Source organism: Mustelus asterias, chromosome 6 (genome assembly GCF_964213995.1).
Source record: "Mustelus asterias chromosome 6, sMusAst1.hap1.1, whole genome shotgun sequence".
NCBI lineage: Eukaryota > Metazoa > Chordata > Chondrichthyes > Carcharhiniformes > Triakidae > Mustelus > Mustelus asterias.
In genome coordinates, this window is record NC_135806.1 from 111,011,731 (window position 1) to 111,035,772 (window position 24,042).

The 24,042-nt window shown below is 42.1% G+C and overlaps 1 protein-coding gene across 13 annotated transcripts in view; it reads right to left on the minus strand.

The window, feature by feature from the left end:
• Positions 1–11,204, minus strand: part of LOC144495074 (ceramide transfer protein) — a 166,026-nt gene extending 154,822 nt beyond the window's left edge. For 5 of the 13 annotated variants that reach the window (XR_013498210.1, XM_078214936.1, XM_078214935.1 and 2 more), the window contains exons 1-2: positions 10,943–11,202; positions 9,921–10,055 (exon numbers count right to left, since the gene is read on the minus strand). Coding sequence is in view for 10 of the 13 variants with exons in the window: in XM_078214936.1 (XP_078071062.1) it covers positions 9,921–10,055; positions 10,943–11,035 (228 nt within the window). In the remaining 3 variants the exon portion in view is untranslated. Of the gene's footprint in view, positions 1–9,920; positions 10,056–10,942 lie in introns of all 13 variants that reach the window. The other 8 variants (XM_078214928.1, XM_078214932.1, XM_078214926.1 and 5 more) reach the window with 4 other exon arrangements.
• Between the last annotated feature and the right edge of the window lie 12,838 nt (positions 11,205–24,042).

Below are 24,042 nucleotides of genomic sequence, written 5' to 3' on the forward strand. Positions count from 1 at the left end.
AGGAGCAGGAGGAGGCCATTTTGGCCCTTCGAGCCTGCTGCACCATTCATTACGATCATGGCTGATCGTCCAACTCAATAGCCTAATCCTGCTTTTTCCCATAACCTTTGATCCCATTTGCCCCAAGTGCTATATCTAGCTGCCACAGGCTCAAAGGGCCGAATGGCCTCCTCCTATCGTCTATGCTTCTATGTTTAAACTCAACTTTATGATTAGAGTCAAAATTCAATGCACTTCCAAACACCAGTGATGTTGAAGAGACTAAAGAAAATCCGTAGGTTGCATAATTTAATCTACAATTCGACAAGACAAGCCCAAATTTATGATTTACTTTTCTTACCACTTAATGGTTACAAGTAGCCAACTGTGTTAAATTATGGGGCTTAAAAGGGGTATTTGGTATCTGATTAAAACGGTCATAGGTTCCTGCGCACGAGTCTCCAAATCAAGCGACTGAGGAATCTTCATGTACTGAATTTCTATTTGCTTGATAAGATGCGCAAACCACACTTACTGAAGACCAAAGATCTTAAGAGGTTGGCAAGGGCCAAAATATGGGGACAATCAAGCGTGTTGAGATATTGGAGTTTTGACCAGTAGAAAGTACAGAAGTTTACTAATGTAAAGTGCAAGTGAGTTCCCGTGTACTTTTCCAGACTGATTGGCCTGCCTGTAAGGTACTGGCTTATAGTGCAGTAGAAACAATTCCAGCACCTAGTGATAGTTGTACAGTACTCTTATTGTTCCATCAGAATTGGATAGTCAATCAGCAGTATCCTGGAGTACAGTGAACATGCCTTGTTCAGGTATTGGTTTCAGGCTAACTAAGTTTACCACAGAGCTTTGACTCAGTTCCAAGCTCCTGCCTCAGACACATCATCTTAGAGCCACCTCAACTTCAGGAGATTTCATCTGTATTTGAACATTCGCCCAATTTCTATTTAAGTTAGTTAGGAATCCTAATGATCAGCATGCCGCCCTTTCAAATAGATTGTGTACATGTCCTTCTGCTTCCCTCATTGTTTTGACCCCTTTTGAGCAAGAGGTTCATTTCTTTGGGCCTATAACACCCTGAAGTACAGCAGGCACTGACAAAATGTATACCATCAGTTTCTAAATGAATATGTTGCTGCATACAGAACCATGTGCATACATGAGTTAAAATATTTCAAAGTTCAAGTCTCCCATCAGTTGACTTCAATTTTCAAACACAATCTTGGTCCCTCACTCATCATAAAATACATGCATCAAAAAACAAGTGAAAAATCAAACCAGCTTTCCTCAATTTTGGAAAGCTCTCGTCACTGAAATTTCAATTCCTAGTTCTCAAGGTAAATTGGTGCTTTGTTATTTTCCATATCCTTGCTCTGCTAAACTATTCCCAAAAACAGTTCAACATGATGCAATCAGCTCTATGGTGTGTGTGTAACATAAATCTCAACAAAAGTTCCATTCTTTAAACGCAAAAACTGGTCCAACCTGTTTCACGAACACCAAGTTCAGCTCAAACATAAACATCAGGTTGTGAATCCAACACACTCATTAAAAATTTTCAATGTTAGCATTCCAACAGGACTGTTTGTTTTAAAAAAGATACTTTACATTTGAAGTAGCAATTTGCAAATTAAAAGACACGATAATTGTAAATGAATACTGAAAGCAGGCAAAAAAATACCTCCCAAGTCAGCTTTCTTAGATAGCAGACAGCACAAATGGCCCATAGAACAGTTAACGGGGCTGTATGGTGGTATAGTGGTTAGTACTGCTGCTTCACAGCTCCAGGGACCCCAGGTTCAATTCCCGGCTCAATTCACTGTGTGTGGAGTTTGCATGTTCTCCCCATGTCTGCGTGAGTTTCCACCGGGTGCGCCGATTTCCTCCCAAAGTCCAAAGATAGACAGGGTAGGCGCAATGGCCATGCTAAATTGCCCCTTAGTGTCCCGGAATGCATAGGTTAGAGGGATTAGCAGGGTTATGGGAATAGGGCCTGTGAAGGATTGTTGTTGGTGCAGACTCGATAGGCCAAATGGCCTCTTTCTGCACTGTCGGGTTTCAATGATTCTATGAACGCAACAATAAAATTTTAAAGGTATTATTTACTTTATTTCTAAATCATTGCATCTATGTAGCCTAATGGGATTGTTTACCCTACTGTTTTACAAAGTCTTGGCGTTCAAAAAGGCCATATCCAACAAGTGACAGCAGCATTTCTCTTCCTGGCTTTGCAGCATTGGCTGATTTCATTGCACAGTTCTTGCATTGCTTATAGAGTGGAGGTTTACAAATGGGAGTGGTACTTCACACTAAACATGGGAGAAATGTCAAGAATTCACCTAAATCAACCACCAGTGTCAGGATACCAAGAATAACGACAGTTATTTGGTGTTACTCAAATGTCAAGCCAGAGTCTCCAAACCCTTAAAACGCTAATCATGTTTTGACACAATTTATATTTAGGAAGATATACTGACCCCACATGCACATTCAACGACAGGGGTATGGGGAACTGTTGAGTTTTGTCCCTTAATGATACATGCCCAAATTACAATTTCTATTCGAGTACAGACTTGATAATCTGCTTTTCTCTTCACCTGAAGAACAGTGAATGTAGTTTCTACTTTTGACTGTCTTTTAAAAAAAAAAATCATACTTGGGTTTTTCCATCAGTGCCCTTCTCTATGACACTCCCGTCAGTATTAAAAATGTTTTACTCCCTCTCAGTAGTTCCCCTCATCACATCATGGAATCCTACACAGTGCAAGAGGTGGCCATTCGGTCCATCAAGTCTGCACCAACCACAATCTCACACAGATCCTATTCGCATAACCCCACATATTTACCCTGCTAATCCCCCTGATACTATGGGGCAATTTAGCATGGCCAATCCACCTAACCAGCATATCTTTGGACTGTGGGAGGAAACCGGAGCACCTGGAGGAAACCCACACAGACACAGGGAGAACGTGCAAACTCCACGCAGACAGTGACCCAAGCCGGGAATCGAACCCGGGTCCCTGGCACTCTGAGGCAGCAGTGCTAACCACTGTGCCACCCACTAACACTAATATCTAACACTATTTGCTCTGACCATCTGTTTTCTTTCCTCCATATTCTATATCCTTAGGGTTATTTGTTCCACTATTTTTGTTTTGATTTTCTCTAAATTGCACTGTTTGCTCCTTCAAAAGAAACAAAAATAAAGGAAGCAAGTTTTTTGAAGTGGTGTCAAAACATTAATGGACAAATGCATAAGAACGAAGGCAGACTGGTAAAAGCTGAAGTAAAAGATCGGTATTTTCTTACTAGAATCCCTACAGGATTGATGTTGCTGCATTCAACATGGAATGTCCTAGCTGTACAACATGGAAGAAAACTAAACAGCGACTCAGGATGATAATAAAGAACAAAACATTTTGGATATGTTAATGTCTTGCAGAATCTATGATGTGGAGATGCCGGCGTTGGACTGGGGAAAACACAGTAAGAAGTCTGACAACACCAGGTTAAAGTCCAACAGATTTATTTGGTCGCAAAAGCCACTAGCTTTCAGAACTTCTTATTGCAGAATCTATGTAGAGATAAACAGTTAGAACTTCAGTTCTGCGACCTTTCATCAGAACTCATGAGCAGTCAGTCAGTAATATAATCTGTTGAATAATTACGAGTATGTAAACTTTAAATGCAGAAAAGTTCTTCAACTGTGCTTGTGATCCATGGCCCAGGATACTTGCTTCCTATAAATCTTTAAAGATGATTTTAAAACAACTAATCTCCCAAATGAAGAGGGGAAAAGTTGGTGGCTGGATACAAGGAGCAGAGTCCAGAATTAGCCGTAAAGTGTTGCCTGGTAAAAGTTCTACCCTATGGTAAAACCAGATAGCCAAAATTTAAGATCAGCAAAAATATACAATATCGTACTATTTTCCAACTGAAATTTGTCCTTTTAGTCAGCTGAACATCTTACTGCACCAAGTAAAACATCACGAGGGGTCATGGGATTGTCAGTAAACCATTATGGGATGTCTATGTTTTTTGTTCTATCGAACTGAATTATGAAAAACAGTGTGGTTAGATTTTGCTCATCACTTCAGCAACTCAGGAAGATAAACTTGTGTTGTAGTTCAAAAGAATGTTTTGAGCTGTGAAAGGAGGAACCAACTGGTATTTATACATCACCTTTTTAAAGACTAGCATATTGGTGTTTATGCCATCATTAGAGCTTTGTCACATTAACTACAGAAATTCATACCACATCCCAAGCAAATACAAAATGAATAAGATTGGTTAAGCAATTCTCACTGCATAATTAAATCTTACAAACCAGCTTAGAAGTAATGCTCCAGGTCTACTCTACAAATAGGAGTCAGAAATAAGATGTTTAAAAGACTAAAAGGTAAAACAGCTTAAAAGCTCTGTACTATGAAGTGCACATACTAAAATGCAGACAGTTTGACCTCCTTATAATGGTGATTCCTTGCTTTGGTACAGTTCCCAAGCAATCACCCTCCATAGCTTGCCTAAGTGAACATTAAATGTGTCAAACTAACACATAGTACAGGTGGACTACAGGACCGTATGCAATATCGCAGCAAACCTTAATCCTCTCACACAATGCCCATATACAAAAACCTCCAGCAAGAGATCAATAAGGTTGGGGACATTGAAATTTTCCCCTTCAAGCAGAGCGAGTGAGGCCAACTATAGTGTCCTCCTGCTGCCTGAACTGAAATCAGGTAATTAACTAAAAACTAGAAATTCACCCCGGAAATTTGCTGTTTTTATAACTCTGCTATTCAGCATCTCAACCTTTTTGAATCTCAGATCACATTCTGAAAGTTGAACTGACTTCAGCATAATCGTTGGCACTATGCACTATTACTGCCAGCTTTAGGATCTTGGATCAAAATCGAGTTGCAGTTTTAAAACATCATTTGATGAATTTTCTTGGGGACAATACCAGAGATCAGCACTGCCCTAGCTCACCACGAAAACGTGTTTCAAAATAAGTAGTTGCTAATAATTAGCACTCAGGATTATGGCAGGAAATGGAAAACTCTGCAATGACAACTGAGCTTGGAGAGCTCAGTGGAGTAGGTCAGCAGATTTACTCTCCATTTGATCAAGATAGGGAGTACCTCGTGGACACCAGGGTTAGAACTTTCTGACCATCCACACTGATGGGATCTTTCGGTCCTGCCGGCAGCACATCCCCACTACGGGTTTCACGGCAGCAAGGGGTGCATTCAGTGGGAAACCCTGTTGACAACAGCAGGACCAGAAGATCCCGCCGCCATGAAACACACGGCAGGTTGTGGGGTAAATCCCAACCGAAGTGTCTAAAGTGGCAAATTTTCATCAGCAGCAACTTATTCACCCCAGGGGAAGAAAACCTACCAAAACATTTAAAGTGCATAAACATATAAAATATAACATAAGCTGACTTAAAATTTGTTGAATTATACTCCAAAAAGGAGCTGATACCAACTTCAGCTATGGCTCAGATACAGCACATAGATCTCATAACACAAGGTACATTTAGTGTAATTTTGCTGTCTATTAACACAAAAATATGAAAGCAGATAATATTGTATAATACTCATGACGTCCTCAAACTATTCACACCCCAACCAATGGCATATCCAACTATTAACTATTATATAGTTCAAAATATTCTTTCATGCAGTTTCACAGTTTTGAAGGCCGACCCATCGGACTTTTGCTGACGCGGAAAAGACATTCAACTCAGTCCCTTTTTTAAAACTCAAGTTCCCTTTAAAAAATATGATGTTTTGGATTCCACTGTCATCTTTGGGATGGCATTCTGTGGTCTGAAAACAAACTTTCCCAACTTTGTTCCTGTGTTAGGATGTTTAAATTTCTGTCTTATCCACTCAGTAAATGATTAACTAGTTTTTCCCTATGCATGTCATCAAAAGCTCTCTAATTTTGAACATCCTCCAAAGATGTGTGGGTTAGGTTGATTGGCCATGCTAAAATTGCCCCTTAGTGTCCCGAGATGCGTAGGTTAGAGGGATTAGCAGTTAAATATGTAGGGATATGGGGATATGCCTGGGTGGGACTGTGGTCAGTGCAGATTCGATGGGCCGAATGGCCTCTTTCTGTACTGTAGGGTTTCTATGATTTCTATCTATCAGAACTCCGCAACCTTTTCTGTTCTAATGGAAAAAAATTCCAATGTATTTAATTCTCTTCATAACTAAAGCCTCTCAAACTGGTTGTCAACTTAGTGAATCACTTCTGTAATCTCTCCATTACCTTGACATCCTTCTTAATAAAGGCACCCAAAACTGGACAATATTCTAACCCTTTCCAGATGTAACCCCAATTCAGAAGGGCACAACTGATCAAATAATATTGCTGCCTTCCTACAGTTGAAATGGCCAAAATGCTGCCCACCTATTTTGCATTATTGGAATGCTGGAGACAACACTGTACATAATCCATTCCATAAATAGGTCAAAGTATAAGGATGACGAATGCACCTGCTGACAAGCTCCAAAGATGTGATACAATGAGTTCACCTAGCTAGACCAGTCAAGTATTCACTTGAGCTGTCACTCCTTTCCCAATGATGGCAACTTATTCTGGGAAAGGGTTTGAAAGGTATCCACGGTACTCTATTGTGTCAGAAGTGTACACTATTGTTTTGACAATCATTCTATTTGTTTTATTGCTGATATTGTATAAAACAGAACATATTGAAGGTTTACTGATTTTGTTTATATATAACATATGAACACCCTTCCAAAACAAACTACATAATATATTTAATTAAGATTTGATTATAATGGAGAACAAATATCAGATCACCATTTACATATTCAGCTCTTTCAATGTGAAAACAGTGAGAGCAGAACAACCACACCCTAGGTCCCCTATTTAATTGATGCTTACACAGAGTCCAGTAACCTCAGCATTATTAAAGGTTTTAGAAGTTATCTTAGTGCCCTCAGGATAGGGTGGGCAGCAAAGAGGCAGAACTGGTTATCTCCAGATCACTAATCAATGATCTCTTCAGGAAAATACAACTACATTTGACTCCCTTGCCCCCCTTTGACTGAACAGCACATCAGGACACTCAATCAGAACTCTCATGATAAATGGTGCACTAACATACACTCGCACAATTCACTGAGTTTGAGAAAAAAATTGAAGTTTTAATGAACAACACTTCAGCCCAATTGAAAAAGTGCACACTTTTAATTAACTATCTTGATTGCTATGCTCTGGTTGTAGAGATTTAAATGTTAAGTACACAATTTTATGATTTCAGTTAAGCATACTAAGTACAGTAGTACTGTGAGGTGTTTATTGAAAATAAATTATTGCAACAATAAGGAACGTCTCATCCTCGGAAGTGTTAAGGAGTCCAGCTTCTTCTCTGGCAGTCCCCAAGAGTTGAGGAGGACTTGCTTCCACAATAAAAATTAGTTCTCAGCTGTCTGACAAGCCCAGTGCGCAACCCAATTTCTGTCACAGGTGGGGCAGACAGTGGTTGGAGGAGTGGATGAATGGGGTGCCTGGGTTGCCGCACGCTTCTTCAACTGTAGTCATTTGCCTTCAACCTACTCTCATCATTGAAACCCATGTTCAGCTGCTTCCCAGGTGATTTTCCTTCACTTTGGGAAGACTTGGGCCAGGGATTCTCAGATGTTAATGGGGGTATGGCACTTTTTCAAGGAGGCTTTGAGGGTGTCCTTGAAGTGTTTCCTCTCCGTTCCTGCATTGTTACTTTTGAAGTCCCGCATGGACTCTTGACTCCATTCTATGCCTCATTTATATGCTACCCCTCAGTGATATCATCCAAAAACAAAATATCAGTTATCACATATATGCCAAGAGTCGATGCTTTCTTGCCACCACTTCTTTGGACCTCTTCACTGTCTCTGATTTGTCGTACTGCTTGCTTGACATCCAACATTGGATGAGCAGAAATTTCCTCCAACTAAATAGTGTAAAACTGAAGTCATTGCATTTGGACCCCACCACAAACACTGTTCTTTGATCACATTTCCACCCTGGAAACTGGTAGGACTATTTGATCCAAAGATGAGCTCCCAACTACATGACAGCACCATCGTCAACATTTTCTACTCCCAGCTCCATAACATTTTTCACTGGCTTCCCGTAAAACATCTCAATTTTAAAATTCTCATCCTTCAAATCTCTCCATGACCTTACAACTCCTTGTCATTGTAACATTCTCCAGCCCGACAAGACTTTGCAATCTCTTAATTTTGGCTCTTGCACAATCCCAATTTTAATTGCTCCACCACTGATGGCCGTGCTTTCAGCTGCCTTGGCCCTATGCTCTGAAATACCCTCCCTAAAACCACTGCTCCTTCCTCTTTCAAGATGCACCTGAAATCCATCTCTTTGATCCAGGTACCTGTCCTGATCTCTCTTTTTGTGGCTTAATGTTTTGATTGTTTTTGCCCTTGCTTAGCGCCATGGGAGATTTTATGTTAAGTGCACTATATAAATGCAAGTCGTTATTGTTATTTAACTTTCAGCATTCATACTTGCTCCCCCATCCCTGCAATTTTAGAGAACCATATTTAATAGATAATATTTTACCTATCAAGAAAAGGTTGGCAAGTCAATAAAAAGAAAACATTTCTGCATTCCATCACCCTCTTAACAGAAGAAATGAGAAGCTTCATAGAGTGACTAGCAAAAAAGCAGCAAAGTGGCAATCACTACAGGACCAATTAATTGACTTCTTTCTTTGTTATGATACCTTGTCAAATGAGGACTTTCAATCATTCAGATTTAACTTGATTTTTAAAAGTGCATAGCCATGTACTTCACTTCAACATCATCACTGATAAGCCTGAAGTAACTATGTACAAAGTTGTCCCCAAGTAAAGATATTAGAAATTAACCTCGTCAACTTGGCACAATCAATTTGGAAATCTGCCATCCTTACCTGGTCTAGGATGGGCAACAAATGCTGACTTTGTAAGTGACACCCACATCTCATGAAGGAATAAATTTAAAAACAGATCCAACACTAGTTGTTGCACTAATGAATATTTCACATCATCTCAGTGGTATGAGAATGCCCTGAATGGTGTGTATGTTGGAAGGGCTGTTGAATTTCAAAGTTACTTGGTAGAAGTGCTGCATTAGACTGAATAAAGGCAACCTCAATTTATCTAAAGCTCCAAACTTCAGTTTTACCACCAAGATCGAAGTGGATATGATACAATTCTCCACAAGGAGGGACAGAAAATAATCTAGACTGACTGACTTCAAGCAACCAGATTTTAAGAGGACTAAGAATTTGAAATGATTATATTTTATCAAAAGGAGCCATTGCACAACACCTTAGTATTATTACTGAGAGCAGTAAGTAGCCTATAAGTTAATATCCAGTTTCCAATTACAACACTGCCTTACATTTTCTATATTACAACAGTGACTACACTTCAAAAGTACTTCACTGGTTGTAAATTGCTTAGAGACATCCTGAGATTGTGAAAGACATCATAATTACTATTCCACAGTCAGACCTATATTAGGAGAAGACTGGGAACAAAAATAATGTTATTGCTGATGAAATACTAATTTTCTATTCACATGCAAGCTAAAATAAACATAAGCTATTCAAAGAGCAACATTAAACTGCAGAATGGTAGGGCAATTGCTGTCCAAATAGCTATTACCTGAGATTGTGGGAGAGAAAAAAGTGTTAAAATGTCAGCCCAATCAGCTCTCAATATAAAACTAGCAGAGAACATCGGTATATTACAAAACAATTATTACTCTTGCGTTTTTCACATTACAGGTATTCTGTAAGACTCAATCTCCAAGTAAACGTTAGTGAAATAAATCTATTGTATACAATACAATGAAAATAGTAAACCAAGAGAAATGCAAAATATTGGCAAACTCACAGTAATGACAGCCTTGCTCAGACAGATTGATCCCCTACAACCATACTCCGTTTCATCTTCAGATTTGTAGTAACTCAAAGTATTGGTTTTTAAAACCACCCATCGGTCCTGCCAACCGTGGATATAGTTGGTCCACTGCAAATAAAACGTGAAGACAAATAAGTAAGACACCGAGATGTGGGCTGTTTTGAATTACACTATTCAAACGGATCAAAATATTGGATTCCCTGTTGTCGGCATCCTAGAGGATGGATTTATTGCACAAACCTTTGGAAAAACGCAATCCAAGTCAGTTTTACAGAAGAGCAAGCAACTGGCAGATGGGTGCGTTACTCACTCTAGCGCCAGTGTTGCAACAACACGAACACGCCCGAGTTCACAGTAAAGTTAAAAAAAAGAGAGGCTCCGACAAATCAGCCAACACCAGGTCCACACACACACACATACACATATATATATACACATACACTTTAGACTCTGGGATTAAAGAGACCAAAACATAGCACAACACAACTTTTACTCCGATTGTCAAACAACGCACGGGTGTTGTCAAAATAAAACATTCCTTTGCATTATTTAAAAAATAAACAGCGACCGGTAGATACACTGTGAGCAAGAATGAAACTCGTGTCGCGGCGACTCCCACTTTTAATAACTTTCCATCTCAATATCAAAGCCGTTTGTAATAAAATCAGTGACCGGTACCGGGACCGGGACCGGTCGTCCCCCGCCCGGGGGGGGGACACAGGCCACAAGAGCTCCAGCTGTCGCCTCTCCGTTACCGGGGAGACGGCGAGAAGCGGCCGAGGAGTTGAAGAGAATATCGGCGGGGTCCCCGCCGGGGAGGCTCCTTTCCTCTCCTCTCCCCCCCCCCCCCGGGGGGTGGGATTGGGGAGGGTGAGGGAGCCACAGCCAGACCAAACTCCCTCCCTCACACCACCGGAGGAAGGTGATGGGGAGAGAAGCTGCGGCGCCGATGGTGAGTGTGTGTGTGTGAGGGGGGAGTGCAGCCCCGGGCTCACCTTGCTCAGTATCCCGCACAGCTCAACAGGCGGCCCGGACTCGGTGTCCAGATCCTCTTCGGAGGAAGAATTCCAGCTCTGGTTATCCGACATCGAGAGGGAGGGAGGGAGGTGGGGTGAGGTGACGGTCCGGGCTCACTGACGGGGAGGCTGGCGGCCGCGGCTCCTGTCGCTGCTTCTCCACTTCCCACTGGCGCTGGAGCTCAAAGCGCCGCCATTTTGGTGACGTCAGCCGCCGCGAGCACGCACGCAGGCTGCCTGTGACCTGGCGCATGCGCCATGGCTATTACAACCACACACCGTCAACTGGGCCTGCCCCTCCCCCCACCTCCCCCTGGTGATGGAACAGAGTGGTTGTCACCTCACAGGAGCTAGCCACATCCTCACAGGAGCTAGCCACATCCCCCCCCCCCTCCCCTCCTCAACTCAACTACGGTGGCACAGTGGTTAGCACTGCTGCCTCACAGTAAGAAGTCTGGCAACACCAGGTTAAAGTCAAAGAACAAAGAACAATACAGCACAGGAACAGGCCCTTCGGCCCTCCAAGCCCGCGCCGCTCCCCGGTCCAGGATTGAATCCTGAATCCAGGATCCCCGCCCAATTTTCCAGCCTATCTACATACCAATATCCTATCCACCGAGCTGTCCCTCACAGCTACGATGCTTTGTTCATTACAACCTATTAACTCACCCCCACCCCCCTATTCCAGACCATGTGATCCCCAGGGAGAGGCGAAAACCCAGAGTGAAAAACCCCAGGGCCAATATGGGGAAAAAAAAAATCTGGGAAATTCCTCTCCGACCCCCTGAGGCGATCGAAACGAGTCCAACAGGTTTATTTGGTAGCAAATGCCACTAGCTTTTGGAGCATGCTACCTGACGAAGGAGCAGCACGCTCCGAAAGCTAGTTTCCTCCGGTTTCCTCCCACAGTCCAAAGATGTGCGGGTTAGGTTGATTGGTCATGCTAAAAATTGCCCCTTAGTGTCCTGGGATGCGTAGATTAGAGGGATTAGCGGGTAAAATATGTAGGTATATGGGGGTAGGGCCTGGGTGGGATTGTGGTCGGTGCAGACTCGATGGGCTGAATGGCCTCTTTCTGTACTGTAGGGTTTCTATGATTTCTATGACTTCTTACTGTCTTTACCCCAGTCCAACGCCGGCATCTCCACGTCATGACTACCATGGGCCTCACAGTGCCAAAGACGCAGGTTCGGTTCCCCGCTTGGATCACTGTCTGTGCAGAGTCTGCACGTTCTCCCGTGTGTGTGCCTGGGTTTTCTCCTGGTGCTCCAGTTTCCTCCCACAGTCTGAAACAGGTGCTGGCTAGGTGCATTGGCCATGCTAAATTCTCCCTCCCAAACAGGTGCCAGAGTGTGGCGTCTACGGGATTTTCACAGCAACTTTCATTGCAGTGTTAATGTAAGCCTACTTATGATACTAATAAATAAAAATAAACTAGCTATATGCGCTGTTGTTGGCCTCCGGGGAAAGCTAAGTCAAAAATATTATTATAGGTAGAGCAACTCTAGGCAAAGATTTATGAGTTAACTGGATTGGTCATGGTAACCTGCCCCTTAGTGTCACAAGATGTGTAGGTTCGGGGGATTACTGGGGTAAATGTGTGGGTTTACAGGGATAGGGCATGAGTAAGATGCTATTTTGGAGAGTTGGTGCAGACTTGATGGGCCGAATGGCCTCCTTCCTGCACTGTAGCGATTCTATATAAGATAAAGGACACTTCAACCCTGCAACCAAGGATGACGAGGGTGGGTCATGCTAGTGATCATGAAGATGGGGTGAAGGATTTAACTATCAGATGGGCCAGAGAGGAAACATCTTAAGACAATGATAACAAGATTAAAACTCAACTTTTCTTCAAAACCAAAAACAGAAAATGCCAGAAATTTTCAGCAAGTCTGACTATCTGTGGAGAGAGAGAAGAGCCAATGTTTCGAGTCTGGATGACCCTTCGTCAGAGCCTTCATCTTACAAGTTTTCTTGTTGAGTCACAACATCTCTCTGCTAGCCAACACACCTGCTGGCAGTCCCACTTGAATCACTCAAACTCACCCTCAGGAGACTCCCAGGATCAGTTTCTTCACAGGCTGTCCTAGAAATACAGGACAAAAGGCATCTCTCAATGCATAGGGCAGTCAAAATAAGGGACAATCCCTTATTTACCAATCAATCATCCTGAGATAGGGAGAACTGTTCCCATTGCTGGTCCAAAGGACATCCATTTAAGGTGATTGATAAAAGAAGCAAAAGCAGTATGAAGAAGAACGTTTATTTAAACATAGCAAATGGTTAGAATCTGGAATTGACTGCCTGTGGGATTGGTGGCTCTCAAAAGGGAATTGGAGAATTATCTGAACAGGAAAAATTTGCAGAGTTATGGTGGAGAGGGGCACTAGGTGAATTGCTCTTGCAGAGAACCAGCACAGGCATATGAGTGAACATAGAACATAGAACACAACAGCACAGAACAGGCCCTTCGGCCCACGATGTTGTGCCGAGCTTTATCTGAAACCAAGATCAAGCTATCCCACTCCCTATCATCCTGGTGTGCTCCATGTGCCTATCCAATAACCGCTTAAATGTTCCTAAAGTGTCTGACTCCACTATCACTGCAGGCAGTCCATTCCACACCCCAACCACTCTCTGCGTAAAGAACCTACCTCTGATATCCTTCCTCTATCTCCCACCATGAACCCTATAGTTATGTCCCCTTGTAATAGCTCCATCCACCCGAGGAAATAGTCTTTGAACGTTCACTCTATCTATCCCCTTCATCATTTTATACACCTCTATTAAGTCTCCCCTCAGCCTCCTCCGCTCCAGAGAGAACAGCCCTAGCTCCCTCAACCTTTCCTCATAAGACCTACCCTCCAAACCAGGCAGCATCCTGGTAAATCTCCTCTGCACTCTTTCCAGTGCTTCCACATCCTTCTTATAGTGAGGTGACCAGAACTGCACACAATATTCCAAATGTGGTCTCACCAAGGTCCTGTACAGTTGCAGCATAACCCCACGGCTCTTAAACTCCAATTCCCTGTTAATAAAAGCTAACACACTATAGGCCTTCTTCACCGCTCTATCCACTTGAGTGGCAACCTTTAGAGATCTGTGGATATGGACCCCAAGATCTCTCTGTTCCTCCACAGTCTTCAGAACCCTACCTTTGACCCTGTAATCCACATTTAAATTTGTCCTACCAAAATGAATCACCTCACATTTATCAGGGTTAAACTCCATTTGCCATTTTTCAGCCCAGCTTTGCATCCTATCTATGTCTCTTTGCAGCCTACAACAGCCCTCCACCTCATCCACTACTCCACCAATCTTGGTGTCATCAGCAAATTTACTGATCCACCCTTCAGCCCCCTCCTCTAAGTCATTAATAAAAATCACAAAGAGCAGAGGACCAAGTACTGATCCCTGTGGCACTCCGCTAGCAACCTGCCTCCAATCCGAAAATTTTTCATCCACCACCACCTTCTGTCTTCGATCAGACAGCCAGTTACCTATCCAATCGGCCAACTTTCCCTCTATCCCACACCTCCTCACTTTCATCATAAGCCGACCATGGGGGACCTTATCAAACGCCTTACTAAAATCCATGCATATGACATCAACTGCCCTACCTTCATCAACACACTTAGTTACCTCCTCAAAAAATTCAATCAAATTTGTGAGGCACGACTTGCCCTTCACGAATCCATGCTGACTATCCCGGATTAATCCGCATCTTTCTAAATGGTCGTAAATCCCATCCCTAAGGACCTTTTCCATCAATTTACCAACCACCGAAGTAAGACTAACCGGTCTATAATTACCAGGGTCATTTCTATTCCCTTTCTTAAACGGAGGAACAACATTCGCCATTCTCCAGTCCTCTGGCACCATCCCCGTGGACAGCGAGGACCCAAAGATCAAAGCCAAAGGCTCTGCAATCTCATCCCTTGCCTCCCAAAGAATCCTAGGATATATTTCATCAGGCGTGAAGAAGCTTTCTTCTGTCTATTATAATTCTATGTCAATTAGTCACACTACATCCAGCAGTTGTGGAAAGCTCAGAGTATTTCCTCCTTAGATACTTATGTTTACTTTGACCAATAAAAATCTAAGTATCATCAATAGAGCCATTTTTCAAGAGGTGGTAAACTATTACGATTATTCAAAACACTCTGTGTCACAGCATTTCTATGATATGTTATTTAAATAAATAGAAATAAATACTGCAGATGCTACAAATCTGAAATAAAATGAGAAAATTCTGGAAATTCTCAGCATATCTGGCCACATCTGGAGAGAGAAGCAGAGCCAATGTTTCTGGTCAATAACCTTTCTTCAGAATTGGGCAAAGTTAGAGATATAGTAGATTTTAAGCTCGCAAAATTGTGGAAGGTTGAGAGGAAGAAAGGGGATGGGAGGAAGAAAGGGATGGTCAATCAGAGGGTTGAAGTCAGAGGGACAAAAGAGTTCATGGTGGAAGATCAAAGGGAATGGCGAGGGGACAAATAACAAAGGATACATCAAGAGGAAGTATGAATAGCAAAATCATGTGCAGCTACCATGCAAAAGCAAAGTAAAAAGGAGAGAGAGAGAGAGAGACAAGAGAGAAATACCAAAACCAGCAAAGAAAAATCAAACAAAGCGGGTGCGGAGGTAATGATCTAAAATTGTTAAACTGAATGTTGCACCCAGGAGTCTGTAAAATGCCCAGTTAAAAGATGAGGTACAGTTCCTTGAGCTGGGGTGATCTTACAAAATCTTACAAAACTTACATACATAATTGATGTTATTCTTACCAGACACTATTCTCTGCTCTAATTGCAATTCCATGGTACAGGAGAAATCATTCAAGTTTCCTGCTCCTGGGTCAATAATTCCTTCTATAAAAAGTGTGGTGATCTAGATATTGGCGTATTGTTTTTATGCTTGGCTGTACTACCCTAGTCCTTGAGGCCTCCAAATATTCCCTTTGTTGACCTGTGCATTTCAAACTTTTTGCTTCCAACATCCGCAGTTTATTGTTCTTTTAAAGCATTGAATACAACATTTGTTTACATTTATCAGAAAATCAACAAAGGTTACAGTGACCCAGAATTTGCTGGAGTGGGGAATCTCTCAGCCTTTGTCAAGAGTTGAATATTTTCTTCACCCTTTAGCTCTAATTACTTTTGTGCCCCAAATTACTGGAGGTGCAAATTGACCCGATCAATTTCTGGGACCATGGTGAATGATGGAATCAATAGACTATCACCTGGCTCTATTAAAGAAAAGCAATACCCAGTGCAAGTAAAGGTGCACTTCTAATAGCGGTATTTGGCATACAAATCAGCTGATTTTGTTTTCTCTCTTAAATCTGGGAAATGTTGAGGCCAGTTGTACTGCCACACCATCATCAGGACTAAGATCGGCGAACTGAATATACATGAGGGAACAGATCTGAGCCATTCCTACGTCTATAGCTCAGTACCGTATGAGAGCGGCATTTTATTTATATTTGTTCATGGGATGTTAGTGTCACTGGCTAGGCTACCATTTATTGCCATTCCTAATTGCCCTCGAGAAGATGATGGTGAGCTGCCTTCCTGAACTGCTGATGTCCATGTGTTGTAGGAATACCCACAATACTGTTAGGAAGAGAGTTACAGGATTTTGATCTTGCCACAGTGAGGAAATTAAGGAATTGCGTTCTGAAATTTTGTGAATAAAAATTTTTAAAACTGAGAAATATTGGCATAAAGAATATCTTGTCAGTATTTTACTGCAATCCCTGTTTGTTGGAGTTGTTTTTGTGTATCGCTCAATTGTGTTCTGTGGCTGGCAGCTCCTGCCACTGATTCAATTTAAAAGCAGCAAGAGAGATACTTGATTGACCAGGTAGGCATTAACAAAGAGAGTTTCTTTAATGCAGCATTTCTCAACTGGAACAGCATAATAAATGCTTTTATCAACTTAAATTCACGTGGTATAGAATTATTACACAAACACACACTGCACTTAGAGCAAAGCAAAAGGTTTTTAAATGGTCTACACAAGGAAATAAAGCTTAACAAAAAAATCTAAATTCATGGAGAAATAATGATCAATGTTATCGAAAGTTAAAGATTACCTGCTGTAAGTCGTGACTCTGATAAGCATTTAGCTTTTCTGATCTATGTATATATGTATTGTACATACATATATACAATTGCACTTTTGTGTTTCAATTTTATTTGGATGGCTAAACAATTCTGTATCATGTGTTACATTTTACTATTATTATGTGGCTAGACCAAGTGGATTCAGTTGTTAAAGTGGCATCGTAGATGAATGCAGAACTGCAAAATTGATCTATTCTGCCTGTGGCAGATCTTTGAAAGCACTTTCATTCCACTATCATTTCCTCATTGCCATGCAACTTTATCCCCTTCAAGGTTTTGTCCAATTCCTTTTTTAAAATTATTATTATGACTGCTTCCACCACCCTTCTAAGCAGTGCATTTTCGATCATGATAACTCGCTGTGTAAAAAATACTCTGCTTATGTCACCTCTGGTTCTTTTGCCAATCACCTTAAATCTGTGTCTTCTGGATTTGGACCCTTCTGCCAGTGGAAAGAGTTTCTTTAAGTTTAATTTATAAGAAATCCTTCATGATTTTGAACTCTAAATAATCTCCCCTTAACCATTTCTGGTTAAAGGTAATCAACACCAGTTCCTCTGCATAACTGAAGTTTTGCATTTCTGTTGTCATTTAAGTAAAATAAAAGCAAATTACTGCAGATGCTGGAATCTGAAACAAAAAGAGAAAATGCTGGAAAATCTCAGCAGGATCTGGAAGGAAAGAAAAGAGCTGACGTTTTGAGTCCAGACGACCCTTTGTCAAAGTTTTGATAGAGGGTCATCTGGACTCGAAACGCCAACTCCTCCCTCTCCTTACAGACCATTTGAGTAAATCTCCTTTACACTCTTCCTAAGATCCTTCCTAAAGTGCGATAATCTGAATTGGACACAATCCTCCAACAGGGGCCGAACCAGTGATTGATAAATGTTTAGCTAACTTCCTTTCTTTTGTACTCTAAGCCTCTGTTTATAAAGTCAAAGATCTTGCATATCTCTTTAACAGTTTTCTCAACTTGTCCTACCAACTTCAAAGGTTTGTGTGCATATATGCTTGGCTCTCTCTGTCCTTGGATCTTCTTTAAAATACCCATTTCCTGGCCTCACTCTTCCTACTACTACTGTGCATTAAATTTCATCAACCATATGTCTGCCCATTTCACCAGTCTGTCCTCCTGAAGTCTTATACTATCCTCCTCACTCTTTACCACATTTCCAGGAGGTATCTCATCTTGTGGAGAGGGCGCTACAAGAAATGAAGCAAGCCTAAGTATAAACAAAATTTAAAAAAGAGCAGAGGTCAGATTAAATTAATGGAGAACACAAATGTGCAGGGAATAACTGGAACAGAGGCCAGGGTTTTCCAGCCCAGCCAGAATCTTCTGGTCCCGCCGCGAGTCAGTGGACTTTTGGCTGGCCTGCCATAACCCCCATGGCAGGTCTCAATGCAGTAGGCCAGAAAATCCCAGCCAAAGTGCAAAAAAGTGGTTAAAAATCAATTGAGAGGAATTGCTATTAAAAATAAGTTAAATTGTTTGTAAGGGCACCAGTGTCTGTAATTAAACAAGGGACTGAAGGCAATTATACATAGCAAGAAGCCAGATATAGTAGAATGACTGAGACATGGCTGCAGAAAAATCAAAACTGGGAATTAAACATTTCAAGGTATAATATATTTAGAAAGGAGATCAGGAAAATTAGTAAGGAACATTCGATAATGCTTATGAGTGATTTAATCTATCCCAAAACTGATTGGCCAGAAGTGTAGGTAAAGGGGATAAGGGAATGGAGTTCTACAATGTACAGAATAGAATCCATAGAATCCCTACAGTGCAGAAGGAGGTCAATCAAGCCCATCGAGCCGACAACACCCGACTGCACCGACAACAATCCCACCCAGGCCCAATCACCGTAACCCCACCTATTTACCCTGCTAGTCATCCTGACACTAAGGGGCAATTTAGTCTGGCCAATTAACCTAACCTGCACATCTTTGGACTGCAGGGTTCCTTCTGACAGCAATGTGTAAGAAATCCAACGTTGGGAAATTAGCCAGTGCAAACAAGAGAAGTGAAGACAAGGGACTGACTAGCATAAAGACTATAATGTAATACTTTTTAAGATAATAATACAGCACGTAAGTGTGACAAGGGCCTACATAATAGATTGAAATCAATTATTTTCAGGGACTGAGGATAGAATTTGGGAGAATAAAATTAACAAGAAAATGCAGTAACCTGTAAAGTAGAATCCCCTTGGAAACATTTAAAACATGTTCAGCATAGTCCAGGGAAAAGATATTCTGTTCCAAAACAAGAATAAGCTAAACACTAATGAAACGCAATGGATGAATAAAGACATAGGGGAAAAATTGAGTGAAAGTAAGCGGCATTCACTTAGCCTATGAGCAGCAGGGGAAAGCATAACAAAGAATACAGAGATTATTGGAAAAGTCAGAAAAACCATGAGGAAGACACATATAAATTATTAAACTAAAGTACATGATTAAGGATCATAAAGCAAAATAGTAAAATATTCTACTGCAACATTAATAATAAAATGAAAGTCAGAATGGAAATGGGACTACTGTGCAAAATCACAGGCGGCGATAGCAAAATTATGAAAATATTAGATAATTTTGTTTCAGTATTTACCAGAGACAGTTTAGATGCACAGGACATGGAAGATGAGATAAGACAGGATATAAATGCATTTGAAATAAAAAGAGAAGAAAAATGAACTAATCAAACTCAAATAATATTAAACCCTGGTCCAGAATGATTCGATCTGTGCATTGGGCCGGCGGCTTTCCAATCCCTGCAGCGCCAGGAGCTGCAGTGGATAGGACTGCAACCACAAGTAGTCAGTCCCTGGAGCCTATGTCCCAGGAATACAGGACCAGGTAAGTGTGGGGATCTCAGGGTGTGAAGGGGATGGGAGGCCCAAGGGAGTGCACAGAGGGGGATTTGGGGGTGTTGGTAGAGAGGCCAGGTAGAGGAAGGGGCAGAGTGGGGTTGTGATGATGGGGGAAGAGTGCTGAGAGCCTCCACAGGCATCAGATCCTTTGAGGGGCCAGCTGATATTAGAAGGGGGCTACAGATGGAGACGCCCCTCCCCACTTCCCATCTGAGGCCTGCCCCTGAACTTCTTCCACCAGCCTGAAAATTGAGGCTCTTAAGTGGTCAATAACTGACCAATAATTGACCACTGAAGCACCTTAATTGATGCAAAGGTGAATAGGCTGGCCTAGGTCACATTCATCCAGTGTAAAATTGCAGAAAAGTTGGGGTGGACAGCAACACATTGGGAAGGCCATTTGAGAAATTTTAAGGTCAACCCCACCTCCAACCCCGCTGGCAGGTGAACATAAAATTCTGCCCCATGTTTTGGCAATAATCTGATCCATTTGCTAGCCTCTGAATTAACCAGCAACCCCAATATCAATGGAATCCCCACTAAGGGAGAAAATAGAAAAACATCCAGGAACCAAAAGTATAATAATGAATAGTCAGCATGAATTTTGAAAAGGGAAAGTTTAGTTTCACCAACATCATTGCACTCTTTAAAGTGGTAGACTGGGGTAATATAGTAGATGCAATTTATTTAGGTTTGCAAAAGATCTTTGATAAGGTGCCATATACGAGATTAATGAATAAGATCAGACAATGCGGAATCAGAAGACTAATAACAAAGTGGAAAACTAGGTGACTTCAAGATGGAAAGTAGAGAGTAGGGATAAAGGGGAGGCCATTTGGACTGGCAAAAGGTGGAAAGCTGCATCCCGCTAGGGTCAATGCTGGAACCGTAAATGCTAGCTGGTTGGGCCAGATTGTCCGTTTCTGCTTTGTATAATCGATGTAATGGTGCTACGCCATGCCTTGCTCCCAGCAAGTGGTCCCTGGTTTATTGCTATTGTCTCTCTGGCAGTTACATTTGTAACCATTCCTGCCTCTCCTCCTGTTTTCCGTCATGCTCCTTTCATGCCCGGCTGCCTGTTGTTAGCAAACTTGTATCATCATGGGGTACATTTTCCAAGTATAAAGCAATACTTGACTGGAATGATCCAAGTAATTTGGTTACAGCATGAAAAGCATTGTGTCTTAACTATGCTTGCAAACAAAGGTTCATCAGAGCATTCATTGTAAGGGCACAGCCTTCCATGCAGCATTTCCTTGAAGTTAATTTGATTACACTGCTGTCTCAAAATCAATCATGCTCCCTTGGTAATATTGACATGCATGATTTTGAATTTGTGTGTCTTCCGGCAGAAAACTTAAGTTTTATGAATTTAGCAGCTGGTTTCATCAGAATTGATTCCTATCAATTTGTGCCTGGAAGACACTAATGGCACAAAAATTAAATTACTCCTGCTTGTTGATTTTGACTACATTTTTCTCAAACCAAAGGGCATAACTCAATAATTGTTTCTTTGCTCAGTTTGAATTCCCAGACTAAGGAGGAGGGCTATAGGGATTGATGCAATTAACTACAAATCATTCAAGTTGTCTTAGCCATGTTCTCACCTGTGTGAATGCCTGCATCCTCTTCACCTGATTATTATCAAGCTCCAGTGTACCCCTTCATGACCCTGAAACCTTCATGCCATTCTCAAATTTGTAAATATACCCTGTTGTGATTCGGAAATGCATGGTGCAGTTGAAGAAAGTGACCAGGGTGGAATCAGTATGAATAAAAAAGTTTATGGTGGGAGCCAAAGATGACGGAGGCGTTCCAACTGAGCTAGGAACTGGGATTATGTTGGATGCCTGCCTCACCATCCTCCACAGTACGTCATCCATTTCTGGGGATATTTCCAACTTTGATGTTGTAATTTACAAGCAGCAGAAATTTGTAAAGCTCCTTTCATGACTTCAGAACACCGTCCCAAAGGCTTTCCCAGCCAATAAATACTATAATGCAGAAAAATGCAGCAGCCAATTCGTATAGTCTTACAAATAGCCTTGAAATAAATGACAACATAATTTGTTTGGAGTTGCAGTTATTCAAAGTTATTCTCAGAAAGTAGAAAGAAACTTAAGCAAGGAATAAGGAGAGCTAAAAGGAGTCACAAAAAGTCATTGGCCAGCAGGATTAAGGAAAATCCCAAGGCTTTTTATACATATATAAAGAGCAAGAGGGTAGCCAGGGAAAGGGTTAGCCCACTCAAGGACAGGGGAGGGAATTAATGTGTGGAGCTAGAGGAAATGGGTGAGGTATTAAATGAGTACTTTGTGTCAGTATTCACCAAAGAGAAGGACTTGGTGGATGATGAGTTTGGGGAAGGGTGTGTAGATAGTTTGAGTCATGTTGAGATCAAAAAGGAGGAGGTATTGGGATTCTTGAGAAACATTAAGGTAGACAAGTCCCAGGGCCTGATGGGATGTACCCCAGAATACTGAGAGAGGTAAGGGAGGAAATTGCTGGGGCCTTGAGAGAAATCTTTGTATCCTCACTGGCTACAGGGGAGGTCCGCACAGTAAGACGTTTAACAACACCAGGTTAAAGTCCAACAGGTTTATTTGGTAGCAAAAGCCACACAAGCTTTCGGAGCTGCAAGCCCCTTCTTCAGGTGAGTGGGAATTTTGTTCACAAACAGAGCATATAAAGACACAGACTCAATTTACATGAATAATGGTTGGAATGCGAATACTTACAACTAATCAAGTCTTTAAGAAACAAAACAATGTGAGTGGAGAGAGCATCAAGACAGGCTAAAAAGATGTGTATTGTCTCCAGACAAGACAGCCAGTGAAACTCTGTGGGGGTTACAAATAGTGGGACATGAACCCAATATCCCAGTTGAGGCCGTCCTCATGTGTGCGGAACTTGGCTATCAGTTTCTGCTCAGCGACTCTGCGCCATCGTGTGTCGCGAAGGCCGCCTTGGAGAAGGCTTACCCGAATATCAGAGGCCGAATGCCCGTGACCGCTGAAGTGCTCCCCAACAGGAAGAGAATAGTCTTGCCTGGTGATTGTCGAGCGGTGTTCATTCATCCGTTGTCGCAGCGTCTGCATAGTTTCCCCAATGTACCATGCCTCGGGACATCCTTTCCTGCAGCGTATCAGGTAGACAACGTTGGCCGAGTTGCAAGAGTAGGTACCATGTACCTGGTGGATGGTGTTCTCACATGAGATGATGGCATCTGTGTCGATGATCCGGCACGTCTTGCAGAGGTTGCTGTGGCAGGGTTGTGTGGTGTCATGGTCACTGTTCTCCTGAAGGCTGGGTAGTTTGCTGCGGACAATGGTCTGTTTGAGGTTGTGCGGTTTTTTGAAGGCAAGAAGTGGAGGTGTGGGGATGGCCTTGGCGAGATGTTCGTCTTCATCAATGACATGTTGAAGGCTCCGGAGGAGATGCCGTAGCTTCTCCGCTCCTGGGAAGTACTGGACAACGAAGGGTACTCTGTCCACCGTGTCCCGTGTTTGTCTTCTGAGGAGGTCGGTGCGGTTTTTCGCTGTGGCGCGTTGGAACTGTTGATCAATGAGTCGAGCGCCATATCCTGTTCTTATGAGGGCATCTTTCAGCGTCTGGAGGTGTCTGTTGCGATCCTCCTCATCCGAGCAGATCCTGTGTATACGGAGGGCTTGTCCGTAGGGGATGGCTTCTTTAACGTGTTTAGGGTGGAAGCTGGAGAAGTGGAGCATCGTGAGTTTATCCGTGGGCTTGCGGTACAGTGAGGTGCTGAGGTGACCGTCCTTAATGGAGATGCGTGTGTCCAAGAATGCAACCGATTCCGGAGGGTAGTCTATGGTGAGTCTGATGGTGGGATGGAACTTGTTGATGTCATCATAGAGTTGTTTCAGTGATTGTTCACCATGAGTCCAAAGGAAGAAAATATCATCGATGTATCTAGTGTATCTAGTCCTGCTCGATTAATTTCCCCTTGTGCTCGCAGGTAACAAGTACATTGTACCCAATGGACAGGATCAGTGTTTTCTGGGCCTCCTTCCCAACCTTTCCCAAGTTCCATTTCCCTTGCAATACACAAGGA